General features: G+C 41.7%; 1 protein-coding gene across 7 annotated transcripts in view; it reads left to right on the top strand.

The window, feature by feature from the left end:
- Positions 1-19058, top strand: part of CAST (calpastatin) — a 227658-nt gene that overhangs the window by 145289 nt on the left and 63311 nt on the right. For 5 of the 7 annotated variants that reach the window (XM_089679129.1, XM_089679132.1, XM_089679133.1 and 2 more), the window contains 4 exons: positions 1571-1615; positions 5091-5147; positions 16032-16175; positions 16892-16990. In XM_089679129.1, coding sequence (XP_089535255.1) covers positions 1571-1615; positions 5091-5147; positions 16032-16175; positions 16892-16990 — 345 coding nt within the window. The remainder of the gene's footprint in view (positions 1-1570; positions 1616-5090; positions 5148-16031; positions 16176-16891; positions 16991-19058) is intronic. The other 2 variants (XM_089679131.1, XM_089679135.1) reach the window with 1 other exon arrangement.

Here is a 19058-nt window from a genome sequence, read left to right as displayed (position 1 = left end):
AGTTTCTGGATCAGTTGCCTTTGGTGTGTACCTTGAAGGCTGTTCCCAGATCCTATTGTGTGCCTGATAGCCTTTAATGTTGCTTTGGGTGCTGGATTCTGTGTTAGGTGCTCACCTTGTCCAGTTTTTCAATGTGTGTAGTTAGCCACAGGGTGCAAACCAGGGCCATTTGGTGGTTGTGGTCCATTTCTATGGTTTCCAGACCCTGAAGATGCATTCATGATGGGTGAAGCCTGGACCCTTTGTAGGCCCAGCAATATTGATACGTTAGGACAGGTTTTACTTGTATGTTTGCACAGTTCTGTTTTGTTGTTTTTTTTTTTTTCTGACTCTAGCCAGGTGCACAGCACTCTGAGGTTCTATTGGTAGAGGACTTGGGCTTTGCAATTTAAAATGGTAGTTTTCCCCCCTCCTATCCAAACTTGGTCTCATGTGGATGAGATAGCTGCATTACTTCCCTGGAATACATGTTCCTGTCCCCCTTTTCCCTTGAGAATGCAAACTGCATTTTGCTGTACTCTTGCTGCCATCTTCTACAGTGACACAGGACATGATCACCATTTAGGTTATAGTGGCTTCTGTATCTGGACACTCAAATCCCCATCCATTGTGACCTCTATTCTAGAAGTACCCCGCTGGTTATCGCCTCACTTAGCAGTGTCCGGTTAGGGAGGATTTTGTTACCTGCTCTGGATGCCCATGCCTGGCCAGATGTTCTCCTAACAGTCAAGCGGCGTCCCACTCTTAAGAGTGGGTGGGGGCATCTTTTTTGCATTTGTGCCAGTTTAGAATCTCAGTTCACACTGGTTTATGCTGCCCTCTGATAAAGATCCTCTCTTGGCCCAGATAAACATGGTACACAGACATACTCAGACTTTTGGTAGACAAGCTTTGGCCTTTTCCAAACATAAACTAGTAAAAATGCATCAAACGTTCATTTGATTTCTAATCATTAACTGACCGTGAGAAAGCATACAGAATACAAAGGCTCAGCGGGAAGGATCCCCCCATCTGCATTGAGTGTGTGGATGGCGGGAATCTGCTCTTTTTTAATCCGCTGGTTGAACAAAAGAAAAGGATAAATGTATGGCCAGCACAGATTGATTGCTGAAAGCAGCACTATTCATGACTCAAATGGGGATGCAAGTGTAGGGTCACTCAACCACCCATGCCATATCTTCTCAAAATGTTCAGGGCTACATGCATTTAAGCTTTCAAAGCACAGAATAGCGTTCACTTATTCCATCCATAGACATGTAGTAGAGGATTAGGGAGATAGCCAGTACTGAGCAATAGTTTTCCTGGTCAGATAGAGTTCTAGTTACTGCCATTTCTTGCCGAAGTTGTCAGAGGGAAGCTGAGATTTCCAGGAGGGCCATCTTTAGCTTCACAATAGCAGTTAGATTTTAGCCGGGCTGTAATTGCTTTTATTGGAATAATCAAATCAGTCAAAGCTTTGGGGCCTAGAATAGCAGTGTTTATAAGAGATCTAAACTGTTGCATATAATTTTTCGTGTGCTCTGTAAGTTACTAAAACTTTATGTATTAAAAGTTTACTTTTTCGTTACAGGTGCCAGCATCACAAGAAAGGACTATGAAACCAGCAGATCCAAAGGTTGGTGTCTTATGTTTTATCGGCTTGTGTTCCATAGCTTTTAAATTTGGGGAATTACTCAAAAATATAAATGACCAATAAACATGAATTTAATAGGCTGTACATGAATTGGGGTCGAGGTAAGAGATGCAGTTAGCTTAAATGTCATTTCATTGTTGTTCACCCTGTCACAAAAATGAAAACGTTGAATTAACTCCAAATATCCTGGCCACCCCATTGGACCTCGCTGCAATACACAGCACTGGAGTGAGTAAGCATCTATCGCAATGGCAAGCCCTCATTTGTCAGTGCGAGTATGTGACCGCGCTGACCAATGAGAAGTGTTTCTTTCTTTTGCACCTTACTGGCAGAAGAAGCCTTGGACACGCTTTTCAATGATCAGCACATTCATGTGGCTGTGCTGACCAGTGAGCACGTCATTGAAAGCATTATGGATACCCACTCAGTGACTGTGTATTGTGGTGTTCGATATACGGACTGCTGCGCTGGTAACATGGGGCATCGCAATTGCTATGTGCAGCAGGATTCAGTTGGGTGACCAGCATAATGGAGTTCACTTTTTGTGAAAAGATGAATTTACCCTTTAAAGGAAATCAGTACTGATAGAAATATGAGGAGACTCATTGTTGCTACCTCTATTCGTGAATAATAGGTTCCTGGCTGTCTTTGGGTTTAGTATGTTCTGAGCCAGAATAACCAAGTAATTTACAAAGTTATTGATGTCAGAACTGATCTTCATACTTATTCCAGGTCATTGCCTCAGAAAACATTAAAGAAGTGATCATTTTTTTGTCACTGTTCTGTCCCTCGTGTGACAAAGCACATGTAGTACTTTGTCCCTTGTTTAATTTCATTATACAGCAGGTAAAATAAGTATTGAACATGTCACCATTTTTCTAAAGGTGCTATTGACATGAAATTTTCACCCAGTCGGTAACAACCCATGCAATCCATACATACAAAGAAACCAAAACAAATAAGTCCAGAAATTAAGTCGTGTAATAAAATTAAATGACATGGAAAAAGTATCAAACTTGCTAAATTAAATTTATTTAACGCTTCGTACAAAATCCTTTTTTGGTAATGACAGCTTCAAGATGCCTCCTGTACGGAGAAACTAGTTGCATGGATTGCTCAGGTGTGATTTTGGCCCATTCTTCCACACAGTCTTCAAATCTTGACGGTTCGGTGGGCCTCTTCTATGAACTCTGATCTTCTATTGGATTCAAGTCAGGTGATTGGCTGGGCCATTCTAACAGCTTTATTTTCTTTCTTTGAAACCAGTTGAGAGTTTCTTTGGCTTTGTGTTTTGGATCGTTGTTTTGCTGAAATGTCCACCCTTGTTTCATCTTCATCATCCTGGTAGATGGCAGCAGATTTTTATCAAGAATGTCTTGGTACATTTTACCATTCATCCTTTCTTCCATGATATGAAGTTTGCCAGTACCGAATGCTGAAAAACAGCCCCACGCCATGATGTTCCCACCTCCAAACTTCACTGTTGGTATGGTGTTTTGGGGGTGATGTGCAATGCCAATTGACCTCCAAACATGGTGTGTATTATGGCATCCAAAGAGTTACATTTTGGTCTCATCTGACCAGACTATATTCTCCCAGTATTTCAGGCTTGTCTAAATGTTGTGCAGAAAACTTTAAATGAGCTTCAACATGCTTTTTCTTCAGCAATGGAGTCTTGTGTGGTGAGTGTGCATACAGGACATGGTGGTTGAGTGCATTACTTATTGTTTTCTTTGAAACAATTGTACCTGCTAATTTCAGGTCTTTCTGAGTGACCCTTAGCTCTTGGACATCTCTTCTGTAATTCTTTTCACTCCTGTCAGAAATCTTGCGAGGAGCACCTGGTCGTGGCTGGTTTAAGTTGAAATGATGTTCTTTCCACTTCCAGATTATGACCCCAACAGTACTCACTGGAACATTCAGAAGTTTAGAAATCCTTCTGTAACCAATGCCATCAGTATGTTTTGCAACAATAAGGTTGCAAAGGTCTTGAGAGAGCTCTTTGGTTTTACCCATCGTGAGATGTTTCTTGTGTGACGTCTTGGTAATGAGACCCCTTTTTATAGGCCATCAGTTGAGACTGAACCGGCTGATATTAATTTGCACTGACAAGGGGCAGGATTGCTTTCTAATTACTGATATATTTCAGTTGGTGTCTTGGCTTTCCATGCCTTTTTGCACCTCCCTTTCTTCATGTCTTCAATACTTTTTCCCTGTGTCACTCCATTTTTACTACAGGAGGCATCTTGAAGCTGTCATTACCAAAAAAGGATTTTGTACGAAGCGTTAAATAAATTTCATTTAGCAAGTTTGATACTGTTTCCCTGTGTCATTTCATTTTATTATACATAACTTAATTTCTGAACTTATTTGTTTTTGGTTTCTTTGTATGTATGGATTGCATGGGTTGTTACCAACATGTGGTAAAATTTCATGTCAATAGCACCTTTAGAAATATATTTACTGAGAAAAATGGTGATGTGTTCAATACCTATTTTACCTGCTGTAGTTCTTCAAGGTAATCGTATCAGAATGACAGCTATTCTACTATTATTTATTGAAGCAAAAGTCCACAACGGCAGCCTCCATATTCTCTCAGTAGAGGTTTCAGTTAATAGAAGTGGTGTACCATATTAAGCTGGCCATACACTATAGAATTGCATCAGACTTTCGTTTGAATTTCTAATCATTAGTGGGGTCAAATCGGTGTTTGTTTTTACCTGCAGTAATGAGAAAATTGGAAGGAGCAGGATGGAAATCTTTTGCAATTCTACACTAGTAGAATTGCATTAAACATTTGTTTGATTTTCTGGGGTCAAATCCTCTTACCCTCCACACTACCCACATTCAGCTCATTGGAAACACACTCCCAAATACCTGACATGGGTGGGTCTGATATGCCAGTGACTCCCCACTCCTTTGCTGCATAATGCAAAGGAAATGCAAATGTGAGGGGCAAAGGCATTACAGGCATTATCAGACTGTTCTGTGTAATGGACATACAAAAGAGCTTAAAAATTCCACCAGTCTTTTGGAATGTTTGGTTTTTAGGTCACATTCACATCTGAGCAATGCAGACTCGCTTGGTTCTGCTTCCGATTCCACTTAGGGTGCCATTCATTCTTAATGGCACCCAAAAGGTGGTTAGTGTTTTGCTGTACAACAACCATGCTAAAGTTTGCCACATTCCATGCACGAAAAGGTGCGGGAGCTTTTTTTTTCTTCTTTTCGTGCACATAGGACAGCCCATTCAAGTGAATAGGCTGCCATTTGCCCGACGTGCAGAGACATGCTAAAATTGTGCAAAAAACATGCATATGTGAGTGAGCATTCTTGATACGTGAAGCGTGAATTGAACCTTACTGATAGTATGGGTGTTTACATGTGTGATATATGTTCTGTGCAATGTTTCGGTGTTTGCATTAGAGTGTCTAACATTATTTATGCATTATTTTAGTCAAAACCAACACCATCACCAAAACCTGAACCACCCAAATCTACACAAGCAACAAAGGTGAAAAATGCCTTAACAAATACTCTTTATATTTGAATATCAATATCGGTCTTCTTTTTTCATTTCTGTTAAGGTATAACTATAGGCAAAACTATTTTTCAGTTTTGGATAGAGTGGAAAGAGATTAGAACACTTCTCAGGTTTTTTTTTTTTTATGCTGCCTCTGCCCCTGTTAGGGAGATTCGCCCTCTCTATTTATTCTGTTTTCTGTTATCGAAAGTGAAAGTAAAACAGAATCTAAAATTTTGGTTTGGCATCAGAACATTAAAGCCCTTTTCACACGGTTGATCCGATCAGGCCTGCCTGTCAGTTTATAGGGCAGACCTGATCGGAAGGTCTTCACATTCCTATGGACAGGACATAAATGGACTTGTGCCTGTTTACACCTGCCAATGGACCTACCAATGCATCCAATGGTGGAGCAGAGGGCAGTCAGGTGTAAACAGACAGCATGTGCACTTTGCACAAACTGAGCGGACATCGATGCGTCATCTGCTCACTCTGTTCCAATCAGCAGGGGGTCTGTGAGCGGATCCCCAGCAGATTGGGACAGAGTCCACCTCGTCTGAAAAGGGCTCAATAGAGGTGAAATCTTCCAATGGGGCCACTAGTTCTGGTGACACACCAGGACTCCCTCACATTGGAGGGATTCCTCTCACTTCCTGTTTTAGCTATGGGACAGATAGTGCCAGGAAATCTCCCCAGTGGGACACAGATGGCAAAAAAAACGACATGAGCGTTAAGGCCCCTATACTGTGAACAGGCCATTTGTAGATGCCAGTTGCTGAACTCTATTAGGATGCAGCAGCTGCATGGTCAAAGCCAATGGTTCTAATTTGACAGGTGTTTAGGTGAGCATCCCTGAACTTAGACAGTGTGTGTTCAGGGATGCTCACCCACACCTGCACGTCTGCTACATTAGAAACCAGCTGCTGTGTCTGTGCAGCCGCAGCATCCTAATAGACTTCAATGGGCTCCCTGTATGCAGCACCAGGAGTCTAGACACGCTGCAAAAAATGGCCTGATCATGGTATATGTGCCTCAACACCCATGTGAACAAGGCCTAAATATAAATTATGCTTTAGTTTTTATCAGTTTTTATGGTCTTTTCACTGTATTGTGTGACTCGACTATTCTTATCTCTCTTGTCACTGCCATAATGCCTGCGTATAGCATACAGATGAAGTAGAGGTTCTGTGCAGTAGTCAGTGACCTTATTGTAAGAGAAGCACTTTAACCGCCTCCCGCCCGCCATATAGTAATATGACATACGCAAGGTGGTTCTCTCATTCTGAGAGGACGTCAAATGACGTCCTCGCATTATAACCGCGTATGCGCTGCTCCCGGAGCGCGCAGTGTGGCGATTTGCGGTGCGCTGTGTCCCTCAGACACAGCGGATCACCAATCCACGGAAAGAGCCAAAGATGTCGGCTCGGTCATGTGATCAGCTGTGTCCAATCACAGCTGATCACATGTAAACAGGGAAATGCCAGTTATCAGCATTTCTCTCCCCATGAGCTGTCATGCTGACAGCTCATGAGGAGAGGAGAGCCGGTAATTGGCATTCCTCGGAACGGACATGTACACAGATTATCAGAGCACTGATGATCAGTGTGCCCTGATGATCTGTGTAGCCCCGGCAGTGCCACCTGTCAGTGTCCATCAGTGCCAGCTCTCAGTGCTCATCCATGCCACCTGCGAGTGCCCATCAGTGCAACATTTCAGTGCCACATCAATGCCACATATCAGTGCCCATCTGAGCTGCCTTTCAGTGTCACCCATCAGTGTCAGTCAGTGCCACCTATCAATGCCAGTCAGTGCTGCCAATCAGTGCCAGTCAGTGCCGCCAGTCAGTGCTGCCAATCAGTGCCAGTCAGTGCCGCCTATCAGTGTGCATCAGTGCTGCCTATCAGTGCCCGTCAGTGCTGCCTATCAGTGCCACCTATCAGTGCCAGTCAGTGCCGCCTATCAAAATTTGCAATGGTTTTTGATTTTTTCTAAGAAAAAATAAAAAACCCAGAGGTGATTAAATAGCACCAAAATAAAGCTCTATCTCTCACAAAAAAATGATAAAAATTTAATATGGGTCCAGAGTTGCCTGACCGCGCAATTGTCATTCGAAGTGCAACAGCGCTGAAAGCTAGAAATTGGCCTGGGCAGGAACGGGGCATAAGTGCCCTGTAGGCTAGTGGTTAAGTAAAATCAAATGCTGACCCTTAAAGTAAAAGAAACCAAGGATACATTTGGATGTTGGGGTTATTAAAAATATTGCATTGGAAGGGTTCTGTAGTAATGTAGGTGCCCCACTCTTCCCTCCTCCTCTAAGCCTGGAAATCTCCACCACCTTCTCCTTCGCCCAGGAACACATTCAATCTGCATTGAGGCAGGAGGACTGACTGGCCTCTACAGGCTCACAGAGGAGGAGGCGATGTCACCAGAGGGAAGAGAAAATGTGTGTAGAGAGTCCAAAAATTCCAGACTCGGCCTCCTTCCTATCTGCATGTTCCTACAAACGTGACGGGGCAGTGGTGAAATTACAGTGACAGAGTTGCTAACTGGTGGCAAGTGTCTGGGGTGTTGGGGCTTAGTGGCAGGGGTGTTAGAAAGCAGGAAGGTTCAGTGTCATGGGTACATGAGGCTTAAGTGGTGAGGCACTGGGTCACAGGGAGATGTCAGAGTGCAGATTGTTAGGGAAAGGCCCAAATACAAAAACTGTCCACTTGTAAGGCTGCGGGGAGGCTTCTCCCAATGAGTGCCACCTGATATGGTGTAGGCTTCTGGACTACATCACCCACAAGAGGGTCAGTTAGCATGGAGGAGGTCATTACAATTGAGTTATTTAAAAGTATAGTTCAGACCTTTGTTTCAGTCCTATGCATTGTGGTAATGTATATTTTTCCATATTTTTCCACAATGCTAGCATTGGGTACTTTGTGTGGTGAGTTGCAGTGCCCTTCATTTAGAATGATACACAGTAGGTGCCAACAGACTCTCCCTGTAGTGCACCAAAGCGCAAGGGAACAAATTAAAATGTATGCAGTAGTGCACAGCAATTGCGTGGCATAGCATGAATGTGGCCTGATCTGCGTTGTTGGCCATTTGTGGACTATTAGGTTTAGGAGGAGGCTTCTCAAAATGGATACCAGTATTTTCATATGTTAAGAAACGTCCAGCTTATTAGGTCTCAGCTGCTATACTAGATGTTTATTATCTTAGCAAATTAGCAATTAAGAGTTTAATAAGTTTGACATGTTTATGGTTAAAAATAATCATCATGCGATATATTGAAAAATACATATAACTGCCCTATTGTTCGCCTTCAACTTTAAAGATAAGAAAACTTTCAAACAGCATTTTCTGAATGTTTTCTTATCCTTTCCCCTCCTCCCACTGTGCTGATCTAATACTCCCTCCCCCTCTCCACCTCTGTATACTAACACAGTTCTGACACAAAGTCTATTGATGTTCTGCAGCAAAGTTTACCTGTGGCAAGCATGCCTTCTGCTTCCCACTGCCTGTGCATGTGCAGCAAAACTGCATAGGGCCAGGAGACTGATCTATCTCTTGGCCACATAGAAGTCTTTGCAGGTTCTACCATGCATACGTAGAAATAAAGTTCTGTACCTAGCATGTAGTGACAGTGCTGCTGATCTGTAAACTCAAGCGATCCCCAGACATACAGTACCACTAGCCAGCTCCCAGCACATGAAGTCTCACATCACTAATAACTTATTTGCAGATCTCTTTAGTAAATTAAGTGACATATATTAGCATAGATGGCTGTAGGCTTTGTGAGGCCTTAGGCAAAATTTAGACACAAGGCTTCACTCCGTCTGTCCGTCAGCTACGCAGCAGGCCTTTCCAGATTGAGATCCTCGTATGGTGGATGAAAGGGGTGATGTGTGCGGATGCAATGTCACTCCTCATTGGCTGGCAGTCGGAGCTCCAGAAGACTTGGGTTAGTGTAACAGGGTTCTTAACACTGCCTGGGCACAGCAGTATCAACCAGTTCAGCTCCAGAGCAATTTGTTTTAATTTTTTATACATGTAAAAATCTAAATTTTTTAACAATAAAATTATTGAAAACTCTAGTACATTATATATTTTCTGAAAGCTGTAGAATAAAAAGGTGATATTTGCACATTTTTATGTCGCATGATATTTGCACAACTGTTTGTTAAATGCACATTTTTTGGAAAAAATATAATAAAATTAATTTTAGTGTACAATAGAATACCCATTTTTAGTTAAAATATGAGGTCGCATCGAGCAAATAGATACCAAACATTCAATGTCTTAAAACTGCCTATGCCCGTGATATCGCCAAAAATTACGGTGCCCAAACATCACCATAGGTGAGCTCATCAGTTGAGTTAACTATAAGCTCTTGCGCTAGAATTATTGTTCTCACTCTGACGTTCGTGGTGATATGTCACATATGTGGTGCGACCGCGGTTTACATATACGTGCACACCCTGGGCTTGCATTTGCACAAGTGTGTGGGGAAATGGGGGTTATGGCAATTATTTCTTTTAATTTTAATATATTTTATTATAATTTTAATTTTTAAAACTTTTTTTAAAATTTATTTTTACTTGATTGCTATCATAAGGGGCCAATAAACCCCTATGTGATAGCATTGAGCAGGCAACAGGTACTTTTTATGGAGACATTGGGGTCTAATAGAATTCCGATTTCACTGTTTGCTTGTCGATTTGTCTGTGGAGATCAGCAGCAGCGTCAGTAAATATCAGGCCCATTTTCGGGAGCAGTGCAGTCTTTGGTGTAAGACAAAATAGCGTCAGTACCTGGCACATGCACAATAGGGGCAGGAAAGTAACTTTGTGTCTCCACTATGCATGTGCAGTAGCAGTGATGTTTAATTGTAAACCAGCACCATCCACAACAGTCATACCCAGTGGGAAGCACATTCAAAGTTTTCCTTGCATCAGGTGATCCTGTTTTGCGTTTGCCTTTGTGCGTGAGCACAGGGGCACTTTAAAATGTATTTATTTATTTTTCTTTTTACACTGTACCTTTTTTTTTAATTTTTTTTTTTATAACTTTTATTGCTATCACAAGGCATGAACAACATCCCTTGTGACAGCATGGGCCGTAACAGGTTCTCTTTATGGTTCGATCTGGGGTGTAGGAGCACGTGGAGCTTTAAGCTGCAACTCCAGATGAAGTCCTTCAACCAGCAGCAGATAGGGAGGATTAGTGATGTGAGCTGCCAGGTTGGAGATTACAGTGCCTATGTAGGCCCTCAGCAAAAGTCAGGGGGGTTAGTGAACTAAGAAATCAGAAAATAAAAAAAAACTAAGTTAATTTTAGGTCATAAAAAAGCAATCAATTACCCTATTGTTTTGTAAAAAATAAAAGACAAGGTTATAGCGTATGCTTTTACGTTTGTACATGCGTATATGTGGGCGTGTGGCTTCAATTTTTTTTTGGGGGGGGGATAGTATGTTCTTGGGTGTAACTTGGGTGTAGCTTTCATTTTTTTACAAATAAAAAACAACTTTTTTTTCATCATATAGGGGACAAAGTCCCCTATGTGATGATTTTTTGGTGACAGGTTCTCTTTATTGAGGCATCCAGGGTCTAAAAGACCCTGCATGTCTCCTCTGTGCTCCACTGAATGTAATGAGGTGCACATCGCACCACATTACATTCTTTCTCGGCTTCCAAGTCCGGGAATCTCTCAATGAAGACCTGGAAGTGACATAATAACGTCACTTCCAGGTCAGGACAAGAAGGGGAGTGGATGTGTCTGCTCTCCTCCCTCCCGTCTAGCTGACGGAGGTGAGCCGGTCCCAGGGCTAAAGGTAGAGAAAAAACTACCTGCCCAACGCATGGAACTACATGTCCATAGGAGTCGAACATCCCTGTTTTTTTACTTGGCGTAACATGATCCTTTATATTTTACCAATACAGTGGGGCAAAAAAGTATTTAGTCAGCCACCAATTGTGCAAGTTCTCCCACTTAACAAGATGAGAGAGGCCTGTAATTGGCATCATAGGTAGACCTCAACTATGAGAGACAAAATGAGAAACAAAATCCAAACAATCACAATGGCTGATTTAGAAAGAATTTATTTGCAAATTATGGTGGAAAATAAGTATTTGGTCACCTACAAACAAGCAAGATTTCTGGCTCTCACAGACCTGTACCTTCTTCTTTAAGAGGCTCCTCTGTCCTGCACTCATTACCTGTATCAATGGCACCTGTTTGAACTTGTTATCAGTATAAAAGACACCTGTCCACAACCTCAAACAGTCACACTCCAAACTCCACTATGGTGAAGACCAAAGAGCTGTCGAAGGACACCAGAAACAAAATTGTAGACCTGCACCAGGCTGGGAAGACTGAATCTGCAATAGGCAAGCAGCTTGGTGTGAACAAATCAACTGTGGGAGCAATAATTAGAAAATGGAAGACATACAATACCACTGATAATCTCCCTCAATCTGGGGCTCCATGCAAGATCTCACCCCATGGGGTCAAAATGATCACAAGAACGGTGAGCAAAAATCCCAGGACCACACGGGGGGACCTAGTGAATGACCTGCAGAGAGCTGGGACCAACGTAACAAAGGCTACCATCAGTAACACACTACGCCGCCAGGGACTCAGATCCTGCAGTGCCAGACGTGTCCCCCAGCTTAAGCCAGTACATGTCCGGGCCCATCTGAAGTTTGCTAGAGAGCATTTAGATGATCCAGAAGAGGATTGGGAGAATGTCATATGGTCAGATGAAACCAAAATAGAACTGTTTGGTAGAAACACAACACGTCGTGTTTGGAGGAGAGAGAATGCTGCGTTGCATCCAAAGAACACCATACCTACTGTGAAGCATGGGGGTGGCAACATCATGCTTTGGGGCTGTTTCTCCGCAAAGGGACCAGGACGACTGATTCATGTACAGGACAGAATGAATGGGCCATGTATCGTGAGATTTTTAGTGCAAACCTCCTTCCATCAGCAAGGGCATTGAAGATGAAATGTGGGTGGGTTTTCCAACATGACAATGATCCCAAACATACCGCCCGGGCAACGAAGGAGTGGCTTCGTAAGAAGCATTTCAAGGTCCTGGAGTGGCCTAGCCAGTCTCTAGATCTCAACCACATAGAAAACCTTTGGAGGGAGTTGAAAGTCCGTGTTGCCCAGCGACAGCCCCAAAACATCACTGCTCTAGAGGAGATCTGCATGGAGGAATGGGCCAACATACCAGCAACAGTGTGTGCCAACCTTGTGAAGACTTACAGGAAACGTTTGACCTCTGTCATTGCCAACAAAGGATATATAACAAAGTATTGAGATGAACTTTTGATATTGACCAAATACGTATTTTCCACCATAATTTGCAAATAAATTCTTTCCAAATCGGCCAAAGTGATTGTCTGGATTTTTTTTCTCATTTTGTCTCTCATAGTTGAGGTCTACCTATGATGCCAATTACAGGCCTCTCTCATCTTTTTAAGTGGGAGAACTTGCACAATTGGTGGCTGACTAAATACTTTTTTGCCCCACTGTAAATTATGCATTATATTGTGTTTGTTTTAAATAAAATTCTTTAAAGTGTATTTTTTTAAAAATTGTGTTTTGAAAGACTGCTGCACAAATACCATATGACAAAAAAAAAATTGAAATACCCACCAGTTTATTCTCTAGGGCCTCTGCTTAAAAAATATATATTTGGGGGTTCTAAGCAATTTTCTGGAAAAAAAATGCAGAATTTTACTTGTATGACAGAAACGTCAGAATTGGCCTAGTAGGTAGGTTGTTAAACTATCTACTTAAAGTGGAACTACACTGCACCTGAGCACCACAAACCAAAAAAGCCATTTCATTCAATGTTAATATTCAAAGCAAACTCTCCCTTCCATCGATGTCTCCATGCTTTATTTTGCTGAGAAATCATTCTGAAAAACACCCCATAGCACTTCTGGCAGTGGCCATCTTGAGTAAGGTCAGGTGATGCAATGATGATCTGGGACATATGACATCATTTGCCTAGGCATGGAAACCAGGAAGTAACTGAAGAAATGTAAAGAGAAAGTTTAAAATAAGTAACTATGATACTTTCCTGTCCATTTATTAATGCTGGCAGCATAAGGATTAAAAATAGTATTGATTGACATTCATTTTAATTTGTATCTAAATAGGCCCTTGCACTACATAGCTATTGGTAAATTAGGAGTACAGTCCCATTGTAATGTGTGCTGTGTTTAACCCCTTGACGCCGACTTCAAAGAAATATGCGGCCTCACAGAACTGGACTTTTTTTTCGTGGGGCTGCATATTTGCGTACCTGTCTTCCTGACCGGGGTGTCACTGAGAGCCCCGGGTCTTGTTCTAACGTCGGGAGCCAGGACTCTCAATTCCGGGTCACATGATCGCTGTGATAGCCTCTGATTGGCTATCACAGTGATCAGTCACTGTTTAGCCCCCCCCCCTCCCCTTGTGTGTTTTGGTTTTTTTTTTTTTTGTTTTTTTTTGCTCTGTGAATGGAGGACAGAGATACATTGCGTCTCTAACTCATGGCATAGAGGAAAAAAATGTTTGTTAAATAAATATTAAAAAATAAAACAAAAAATAAAGAACAAATATCTAGATCAAGGTTTGATCTAGCTCAATGGCATGGTAAGTGTTTGGGTCAAGGTCAAAAGGTCAGGATTTATTTATTTTTTTAAATTGGTATCAGTGTTAGTTTGTTTTAGGTAAATAAAATGCACACTATTGTTTCTGGGCTGTACTATGGGTACAAACAACAAATAACATACACGTATATGGTATCACTGCGATCATCAAGAGCTGGAAAATTTATTTTGGGTTGTTCTTTGGTGGTAGGTTATGATGGTGGTAACAAGAAACACACAGCTTAATTTAAAAAAAATATATATTTTTTACTATTTTGGGCCAGTTTTCCTTTGATTATAAAAAAAAAAAATCAGGAGATATCCATTACCATTTACCACCAAATGGAAGCCCAATTTTTCCTGAGAAAAACAAGGAATAATTCACCTGGATGTACAAAGTAGTTGTGATATGTACGGTTTTACTAACACATGTCAAGGTTGCAAAATTGTGCTTGGACATTAAGATTTCTTTTACCCTTAGGCATGAAGGGGTTAAAGTATGTTTTACAGAGAGTATCCAATCAGACAGCAATTCGTGTACTTAACTTCAAAGGTGTGACCTACATGAGTTGGCAGTTATCAGTGTGTAGAAACTATCAGGTGCCCTTATAGTAGTCTGTGTTTATTATGCATATGTAAACAAACAGGGTTGTGAAGGTGTTCCTAACCAGCAAACAATATATTAAAGCTTTGCCCTTGGGATAAATAGATGAATGTGTCCTTGATGTTCGCTTAAGCTAACCTCCAAATATCTTGGAACAAGTCTCCCCTGCATCAGGGTTTCTAGAAACCTAGATTGTTACCCATAGTACTAAAGGCAAAAATATATGCTGCAGCACTTAATTTTTTGAATGTACTGTTTCCCTTGGTCACCCTTAAGCCCAGGTTCACACTAATGCATAGTGGGAAACAAGGAGAATCCTGTGCGTTTCCTGCACCGCATTGCAATCATACAGTGTCTATGCGATCTGGTACAATGTCAATGTTAAACAACACCCCGAAACAGATTGCAAAACGCACTGCAATTACCAGAATTCACATTGCATGGGTGTAAACATCCATGCAGTGTGAATCAGGTGAGGGAATAAAAAGGGTCTTGCGCCTTTTTGGTGCGGATGCGATTTGAGCCATACAAAATGTATGGCTCACATCACACTGCACAGATACTGCATGTGATTTGCACAAGAATGTGGTGTGGTTCCTGTGCGAATCACATGCGGTATGCCGCACGGCATTAGTGTGATGCAGGGCTCAATCCCACAAACACCTGTTGACCCTGCCAGTGAAATCCACTTAATGCCATTTCCTGTGATGCTGTAGCAGCCAGGCTGCATGCTACATGCAAACTGCTCCTACTTGAACTACAGTGGCTTGGGAAGGTAGTTTGGTTAACTGCCTTGTCTACTTCTCAGCACCTGGACACACCTAGTCTTGCCCACTGTTTTCTGAATTTGTTGCACTGACTGTACTGCTGAATACCTCCGTGTTCAGCAGTGTCTTTGAGAGGGACCATGTGAGACACAAATGATGAATGATTAGATTCAATCAGGGACAGTAAAGGAAGATTTGTACATTGCATAGTAACTGATCTAATACTTGTTAGCCTGTCATACAAGTGCATATAGTGCTGCTTTTATAGTGAACCTGAACTCAACAAGTAAAGATTTGCTATGGTACAGGGAGCATTTAAAGATGTGAATTGTGCTCAAGCATTTCCCCCCCCCCAACTGAACCAGGAATTCAGTAGTGTAATTCTTGTGTCTACAGCTTCATAGATGTATATCTGCAGTGTGAGATCAAAGACACTGCTGCCTCTGAATACTAGTCTTTTGAAGATGTCACTAATGTGCTGCTTACTGTTCTTCTTGCTGAAGGCTCTGATGACTGCCTCCTCACAGAGACAACATGCAAGTTAAGGCATAGTAAATCAATAGTAGGCAAAAGATCAACTGCAAGAGTCTACAGGCAACACTGGTGACCAATCTTTTGCCCTCTGCCTGCCTTTGTTTTGGACACAGCTTCCACAGTTCAGATCTTCTTTAAGGAAATCTTCAGACCACTTACAGGCTACACATTTCAACATCTATTTTATCAACATCCCTTTTAGCCAGATCAATTTTACAGGATAGCTGATATTGTTTTCTGTAATCTTTCCTTTATGTCCTTCTCTACCTTCATTTTTACTTTTGTGAATTCACCTGTCACTACATACGCTTATAGTAATGATGTGTTTCTTATCAGCCAAAGACCACCACCACAACAACAACAACAACAACCACCTCATCATTAACATCTTCTTCAACAACAGCAAAGCCGAGTCTAGGAAAGGGCCCAACAAAGCAGGATGCAAAGAAAGCAGATGCTGGGAAGCCGAAAGATAGTGCAGTAAGTCAGAACTTCATTTTTTTTTTCCAACCAACTCAAAACAGGTCAATGTACATGGAACAGCAGCAGCATAAAATAAAGTACTAATATATACAGTAGAGCACTGTTGTAAAGCAGATCTTACAATCCTTTTAGTTAATGCTGATATTCCTATGTGTTTGGTTCCTGCTTAAAATAAAGATGTTTTTCCATTATTCTATTCATGTATTTATGTGCATCAGTTATGCTGTATATGAGCTTTGAATTAAACATTGAAGGGAAATACACCTTCTTAGCAACACCAGAGATCTCCCATCCCCAGAAATCTCTACTTCCTTTATGTAAATGTAGGCCTGCGTAATATACGTAGACTAAATTTTACACCACCAGCCTACCCAGGAGTGTTACAGTGTTTCTCTCCTTCCTTTTCCCAATAGCCTTTGAAATGCTGTGCATTGACCCGCTATGGGCTTAGAAAGGAGTGGCTTTGTTTAATGCATGCACATAAGTTAATACAGAGGTGACAATTTCTCTGTGGCTAGAACCAAATGATGCAGAGGATTCCAAAGGCCGATGGGATGGAGGGGAGAACACTACTATCCTTGCATTGTCCAATTCAATTTGTCTAAATAAGAGGTATAGAAATATATATATCACATTAAATTAGTCTTTCTATAGTAGTCAATTTCTCTGTGTTTTGTATTACCAATTGACAGTTGTCCCTTGCTTTTCCTCAGGTCTCATCACCTGTTGCTGGCAAAGCAGCTCCTGCTACAGTGGGGGCCGCTGGAGTAGGTACTAGTACAGTAGCTTCATCTAGCAAACCTAAAGAAGAGGTAATGTATAGAAATTGTCTTGTGAAAAAATAAGATATTGGAAATGAACTCTATCATGGATTAATACATTGTAAATCATTACAACTCTTCATTAATACCATACAGAAATGCTGGGGTGCCAGCATCTACTAACAATCTACAATTTAACATAACCTTCAAAATAATAGCATTTTGGTGAAATAATTATCATTCCTTTGTTCTTAGTTGGATTTTAATCAAAGGAAAATGTTCCCTCATTAATTTTCGCTTTCTGCTCTAGTAAGCCAATTACTGTCAAGTGAGAACAGTTAGAATAAAGTGACCTCAAGGCTTTCGGTTTAGCTGCTTTCAATTCTAGAATTTCTCTGTGACACACACCCTTCTGATAGGCAGTGCCAACAAGAAACTTAATTTATACACTCACCATATTTTGGCATAGCTGCTATATCAGTCTTTTCTGTGGAATGATCTCTGTTCATGTTGCCCGCTAGGTGAATTTATCTTTGTTCTGGCTTCCCACTTCTCTATAGAGAAAGTGCCTAAAGCTGATGGCACCTGCATTTCCATGTTCTTTTTTTCTGAGCATCCTTTTCATGTATTTATTTACATCAATTATATACTGTATGAGCTTTGAATTAAACCTTGAAGGATAAGTGCACCTGCATACCAACACCTAAGATCTGCTATCCCCAGAAACGTCTGTGTCCAATTTGTAAATGGAGCCCCATGTAATATACTGTATGCAAAGCAAATATTACACCGCCAGCCTACCTAGGACTGGTGCAGTGCTTTTTTCTTTCTCTTCCAACAGCCTTTGAAATGCTGTGCATTGACCTATTATGGCCTTAAAAAGGAATGGCTATGCTTGGTGCATGTACCTAAGTGAAATCAGAGGTAGTAATTTCTCTAAAGACTAGTTTCAAACTATGCACAGGATTCCAAAGTCCATTGGGAGAGTCAGCGGGAATAACAACTATCCAGTGCTTGTGTTGGCCATTTAATGTTTGTCCAATTTAGGGGTATGTACAGTGGGGCAAAAAAGTATTTAGTCAGCCACCAATTGTGCAAGTTCTCCCACTTAAAAAGATGAGAGAGGCCTGTAATTGGCATCATAGGTAGACCTCAACTATGAGAGACAAAATGAGAAAAAAAATCCAGACAATCACATTGGCTGATTTGGAAAGAATTTATTTGCAAATTATGGTGGAAAATAAGTATTTGGTCACCTACAAACAAGCAAGATTTCTGGCTCTCACAGACCTGTACCTTCTTCTTTAAGAGGCTCCTCTGTCCTGCACTCATTACCTGTATCAATGGCACCTGTTTGAACTTGTTATCAGTATAAAAGACACCTGTCCACAACCTCAAACAGTCACACTCCAAACTCCACTATGGTGAAGACCAAAGAGCTGTCGAAGGACACCAGAAACAAAATTGTAGACCTGCACCAGGCTGGGAAGACTGAATCTGCAATAGGCAAGCAGCTTGGTGTGAACAAATCAACTGTGGGAGCAATAATTAGAAAATGGAAGACATACAAGACCACTGATAATCTCCCTCGATCTGGGGCTCCACGCAAGATCTCACCCCGTGGGGTCAAAATGATCACAAGAACGGTGAGCAAAAATCCCAGGACCACACAGGGGGACCTAGTGAATGACCTGCAGAGAGCTGGGACCAACGTAACAAAGGCTACCATCAGTAACACACTACGCCGCCAGGGACTTAGATCCTGCAGTGCCAGACGTGTCCCCCTGCTTAAGCCAGTACATGTCCGGGCCCGTCTGAAGTTTGCTAGAGAGCATTTGGATGATCCAGAAGAGGATTGGGAGAATGTCATATGGTCAGATGAAACCAAAATAGAACTGTTTGGTAGAAACACAACACGTCGTGTTTGGAGGAGAGAGAATGCTGAGTTGCATCCAAAGAACACCATACCTACTGTGAAGCATGGGGGTGGCAACATCATGCTTTGGGGCTGTTTCTCCGCAAAGGGACCAGGACGACTGATCCATGTACAGGACAGAATGAATGGGGCCATGTATCGTGAGATTTTGAGTGCAAACCTCCTTCCATCAGCAAGGGCATT

This window comes from Staurois parvus, unplaced genomic scaffold, assembly GCF_062004578.1.
Source record: "Staurois parvus isolate SC_StPar_1 unplaced genomic scaffold, SC_StPar_1.0 ptg000218l, whole genome shotgun sequence".
Taxonomy (NCBI): Eukaryota; Metazoa; Chordata; class Amphibia; order Anura; family Ranidae; genus Staurois; species Staurois parvus.
Note: the sequence above shows the minus strand (reverse complement) of the source record. Positions and strands in the feature narration are given on the sequence as shown.